Genomic DNA, 6,000 nt, shown 5'->3' with positions numbered 1-6,000 from the left:
TCTACCACTGAGCTAAATCCCCAACCCCGAGGTTGTTTTTTTAACCAAGTTTTGAGTTCATCTTTTGTCTCCTGAATTTCCAGAGGCCAACACAGAGGATCACAAACCCAGGCACACTGTTCAGTGTCTTCCCTGGGAATCCAGAAACCCTCAGAGCAGGGGAGGTAGCTCACCCCAGGCTTAAGGTAGAATGACACAGCAAAGCGAGGAACAAAAGAACCACAGGCATTAAAAAGCTTAACATTAGCGTTTTTTATTGTATTGTATAGAGCCATGTTACACATGCGTGGTGCTTCAAACCGAGTTATGTTTTCCTGGATGCGAAGCCATCTGATGCTTGATGCGGATGCTTTTAAATACTATTGATATTTCTGTGTCTATGATCTATGTGCTAAGGAAAAACCAAGGACAATTCCAGAACAGCAAAGAATACTTAAGAGATGTACATGACACACAATGCAAAGTCCTTGAGCCAGGGCCTATGGGAGTTCCCAGAAAATGAAAACACAACTGTTCTCGCCATTCGCGGACATCAGAGTTTAACAGCTGCTGGCAGTATAAAGAGGCGACTCTGGTACTGATGCCTTCTTTCCTCTCTTACGCTGTGTATGGAGTTACCATGTGGCTGCAAGCAGGGAGGCTGCCCAACTCCAAGGTCATTTCTCACGGTGGCCGAGGGATCTTCTGTCAATATCATCAAACTTGCCACTTTTTTTTTTTTTTGGTTCTTTTTTTTCCGGAGCTGGGGACCGAACCCAGGGCCTTGCGCTTCCTAGGCAAGCGCTCTACCACTGAGCTAAATCCCCAACCCCCAAACTTGCCACTCTTGAGATGTCAAGCAAGGTGCTGCCAACTAACCGTCAATGGTCTCCAGAACGCTGGCCGGGCACACCTTGTACCAGTCTGGAAGGTGCACCCTGCCTGTGACCTACTGCCACTCAATTCCAAAACCTTGACTGTTTTATCAGGGACGGTGTGACATTTGCTCACATCTGCCACCCACCCCTTCCTATGAGGTCTACATACTGTCCTAGCTGGAGGCTGATCTTCCTGGCGCCATACTGACCAAGTATGCCCAATGATGCCGGTAGCCTCAGCCACACAGCCACCCTCCCCTGCCCAGTACTACTCGCTCACCTGAAGGCCCTGTACTTGTGACATCTTGAGGCGACCAAGGCATCTGAGCTTACCCTGAGAGTAGTTAACAAGCCCAATATCTTGGAGACCCAACCAACCTGGTCAATGCTGCTGGGGTGTGATTTGAAGCACGGAGTAGCTTTTGTTCTGACCAGCCAAAGAGAGACTAGAGTTTCAAGTGTTGCAAGCAAGCACATCTGCTTTGGAGTTCTGAGTTCCTATGCTCAGCTACAGTGTATCTGTCAGGTCCTGGCTCTAGAAAAAGTCACACCAACACCGAAGGGCTGCTAGGACAATGCCTTTTAGAAGTCAGTCATGGATGGCATCTACTGACAACTCTCCTCATCTCCCTGCTCTCGCCCCAAAGTCCCTGCTCTTGCTGTAGGCTAGATGACAAGAGAATAAAAACAAACAAAACCCACCGAAGACTGACTAAATCATGCCAATTCTGGAGCACAGAGGAAAGGCATAAGTAGTCAAGTCCCCATCGATGGTGGGGAGTGGGCAAAACTTCCTGGGCCACAGATATACATACACTCGAGTCAGTGATCTGAGGGTTACCACAGGTGAGTCCTGCAGAGTGGAAAGGTGAGATAGGTGCTAAGCCAGGCCAGCACCATATCCCTGGAGCACCACACACTTCACTGACAGACAGTAGGCTCTCATCTATGTGAAGACACAAGCTAAAACTGCCTAGAAACATGGGCAGGCATGGCACACACCACCCCTTAAGGTCTTACATGCCCAAACTTAGCAAAGCAAGCAGCATTCAGAGGAACCAATGTGTGGAAACCAAATCGGGAGGCGGGGTAGGGGAGTGGAGTCTTGGTTTTCCTCAGTCCCTCAGGCCTCGAGTCTGGGCAAAGTACACACATTGCACAGGACCTGCACAGAACCAGCAGTGTGAGCTCAGCATCTCTGTGGGAAATAAACATCACTCTGGCGTGACAGCTCTGCATACAGATAACAGATAATATGCCCCCAACCCCACTACCGAAGAGGGGCAAATAACAAATTTAAAAGTAGAAAATAAGATCCTATTGGGTGTAAACTTAGTCTCTGGAGTTTTTACATTACATTTGCTAGAACATGCATTTATTTCTGCTCAGATGTAAGAAAATATGTCTATCGGTATTACTTACAAATCAGATTAAGTGTCTAGACAATGGACTCACTGTTAGAACACCATTTCAAATTTAGTAAATTACATCTATAACAAAACTATAAACTCTAACAAGCAAAATGGGTTTCAGCCAAAGCCAATGAGAAGCAGCTTTCTTCTAGCCGCCGCCATGTCAGTTCCCTACACCGCTGCCCTAAGCGAGGACCTACACATCATGCTGTCTTTGAACCCCCAGATGAACTCCTAACAGAAGTTAACTGCACACTGAGAAGACAATGCCAACACAGAAAGGGCGAAGACGATGACTGCTCCCTCAGAAAGGGACAGAAGAGATGGCCGAGGGGCATCTCCCAAGGAATCAAGGCACAGAGGATGAGGCCTCGCTCTACACGTGGGCCTGACTCGCAGGGGGCTGGCAGGCCGTTCCGCAGCACAGGTCTGCTCTGCTGTGGAGCCTTGGGCAAGGGTCTTGAGGTGCCAGGGTCAGGCTCGAGGGTAGCACAACACTGGGTAAGGGAGGGCAACGTGGCTCTGGCCTCCTACTGCAGGGCATTTGGGAGGGCTCAACCCGATGGTAGGGAGCGAAGGCCTGGGTGCTCACAAAAGCACAGCGGGGAGCTCCGCCCAGGCCTTGTAGAGTTACATGGGCACTTGGCTCTGAAGGGGCCCCTTTAGGCTTAAGCCCTCCTGACTACCAGGCATAGCAAAGCCTGCCTCCAGCACACGGCTGGGTCTGCTGATACGCTCAGTCCCAGCAACTACTCACTGGATCAGATTCTGGACAAATAAAACAAGTATCCCAAGTTACCATTTCCATGTATGGTTCAGAAGGCACTTCAAAATTCCAGAGCCATGGGGCCACTGTTTCCAGGTCACCAAATCTTCCTGGTGAGGCCATAAGAAATTGGGCTAAGTGTTCGACCGGTTGGTCTCCCGGCCTCTTTGTGACTGAATCTGGTATTTGTCATTTTACCTTGTAGTAAGCATTCAGCACAGAAAGACAGACAGTTAGGTTTGCATTTTGAATAAATGAGATTTTGTGTATCACGGCAGTTTATAAAATATTTAACAAGTCTCGTATTTGATCCTAGGTAAAATTCAAAAATTATACTCATACATTGAAGAGGTCACACATGACAAGTCAAGTACTCACTGAGTACAACTTCCTAATAATCTAATCGCCTTGCCGCTCTGCACTTAGTGTGTCTACAAGCAAACAGCTACGGGCACTCAATCACTACATCTGATAGCATCTAATAAGGACTGTACTGAGGTTTCCGACTGGACAAGCCAAGGAGCCACTGCTCTTGAAGGCAGCCTGAGTGACGAGAAAACAGGCAGGCCCATCCTCCCCGGCGTACCCACTGCCAGTCGGTGCCTTCCCTTCAGAAAGCATCAGGCCCCATGCAAACCTGTCACTCCCACATGCACCAGGATATCAAGGGCAATCCTGCCAGCCATGGGCCGTCTGTGTGCTCTGAGGTAGTTCCCTAGCTCGGGGTGCTTCCTGCCTGCTCTCGGAATTCAGGGCGTGTAGGAAATGCTAAGCGTCCGTGCACGGACCTCATCACAGTCACTGTCACTGAGTGCAAAATAGAGGAAACTCGAGTTGCTTTATTTAGCTTCCAATTTCTGGGAGGCTCAAGAATTGTAAGTATTCTGGACAACAGAGGAAAATAAGGCTGTGCTTACAGAGGTCTTTCTGCCATACTCTTTCTTTAGGATCGCTATTTTATTGTTGCCCTTTCCGTTACATGAATGCACACATCAGGTGTTAAAGGTACAATACATTCTACAACTGAGCACCACTTTCTGTAACTCAACAGGCAAAGGATCACACTGAACATCAGCATCTGGCAGTATTTTTGGGAAAAAAAAAGTGACTAAAATGGGTTTAAATTGATTAACACTATTAAATCACATCTAATATTTGATACTACATGATTCAATACAGCTATACGATACAATTATACAAAATGTGTTAACATCAAAGAATACAACCAAAATTAAGATAGCAAACAAAACCTATATAACTTTTTTTTGTACAGGAAAAATACTTTTGAAGTATGCATGTAACTGCCCATTCTTTTAAAGAAAATCTACCGCAAGCAAGTCGTCACCCTCCAGAAAGTCACACAGCATTACTAAGCATATCCCCAAAAAGTGTACAATATGCACACTTGGAAAATACAAAATTAAAAAAATTGTAAGCAACAGGTGAGCTTCGTATTTATAAGAATGTGAAAAGAAGTCCCATTTTTAGCACTGTTGTATAAAGAATTGTCTTTTGATGCGAAGTTCATGAATTGTCCTCCTGTTGGGACCACACTTTACAAAAACACCTTGTTTTTGAAACGAGATTACAGAGCAAGATAGAGCATCTTAGCAATGTCATCTTATTAAAGTATTTTTTTAAATTTTTACTACTTTATCAAAACATGTCCCTTAAGTGTGTAGGATTCATTTTTAAAATTCTTCCTAGAAATAATATACAAAGGAGAGGCATATTTATTCCCAATCACACTCCTGAAGAGGCTTCCCGGGGTCGAGAAGGTCTTCTCTCTTCTTTTCACTGGTTGTTTTTGGCTTTAGCGTGTGTTAAGATGTGAGATTTCAGGTTAGTTGACTGAGCAAACTTCTTATTACAACCGTCGAAGGGGCACACATAGGGCCTGTCTCCGGTATGGATTCGCACATGCGTGCGCAAATTGAAGTCCAGTGAAAAGCGCTTCCCGCAGCCTTCGAATGTGCACTGTCAAGGAAAAACCAGATATCAACCCTCTTGGCAAATGAGACCAGAACCTGGGGATCGATGGCTCACTGCTTAGATGGAAACCACCTACTATTCTGCTGAGCAGGCCTCCTTCCTCGTCTGGAACCCTTCTGAGGGTATTTTAGAACTGACACACTGGGATCTCTGATACTAACAACCCATGGCTAGTTCTTGAGAAACAGAAGGGCTGTGCTGAGTGCAAATTTACAGCTTGAGTGTTTTCAGAGACACTCTAGGAAGTAGACTACAGATGATTAAGATATTTAGTGATGCCAACTGTCAACTCACGTGTCTTCTATAAGCAGCACCAAGTGTCACCTGGAGCTGTAGCCAACAGCACTTATAAGCACTCTATCAGTAATTCAACACACTACTCACTACAAAACAGAACTGTTGAGTCTCTGTAAACCTGCTAGAAATTTAGTGTGGGGTTACTTCGCATAATCCCTCCACCCCCATCTGTAACACCTGCAGTCACGAGCAGTAACCAGGAACCCAAGCAGACAGGAGGGATGGGAATAAAATACCCCAACCGGTGCCCCATAGTGCTTGATATCAACCACCCTGACCAGCACCCTAGCTTGCAGTTTGGGGAACAGGTACTGGCTCTACCTGAAAGGGCTTTTCTCCAGTATGAACCAGCTGGTGTCGTTTTAGCTTTGAGCTCTCAACGAACGCTTTGCCACATTCTGCACAGACGTGGACTCTGGGACCGTGGGTGTGCAGATGCTTTCTCATAGCAGAGTTATCCCTGAACATCTTTGTGCAGCCCTTAAAACAGAGAGAGAAGCTTAGTGGTTCACAATGCACGCTGAGAAAGGACTCAATCACTGAACAGCCTTTACTGACATTGTTTACAGCAAAACCTCCCCAGCACCCCCTTTAAGTTCGCATTACAGAACATTAAACTATTTAAGACAAATAATAAATAAATCAGACAGCTGAGAAAAAGGCCTTATTTTTATTG

The 6,000-nt window shown here is 46.0% G+C and overlaps 1 protein-coding gene across 1 annotated transcript in view; it reads right to left on the bottom strand.

Moving 5' to 3' along the window:
* Window positions 1–237: 237 nt before the first annotated feature.
* Window positions 238–6,000, bottom strand: part of Yy1 (YY1 transcription factor) — a 29,261-nt gene continuing 23,498 nt past the window's right edge. The window contains exons 4-5 of the mRNA NM_173290.2: window positions 5,646–5,804; window positions 238–5,012 (exon numbers count right to left, since the gene is read on the bottom strand). Of these exons, the coding sequence (NP_775412.1) occupies window positions 4,830–5,012; window positions 5,646–5,804 (342 nt within the window). The 3' untranslated portion in view covers window positions 238–4,829. The remainder of the gene's footprint in view (window positions 5,013–5,645; window positions 5,805–6,000) is intronic.

This window comes from Rattus norvegicus, chromosome 6, assembly GCF_036323735.1.
Source record: "Rattus norvegicus strain BN/NHsdMcwi chromosome 6, GRCr8, whole genome shotgun sequence".
NCBI classification, from domain to species: Eukaryota; Metazoa; Chordata; class Mammalia; order Rodentia; family Muridae; genus Rattus; species Rattus norvegicus.
Note: the sequence above shows the minus strand (reverse complement) of the source record. Positions and strands in the feature narration are given on the sequence as shown.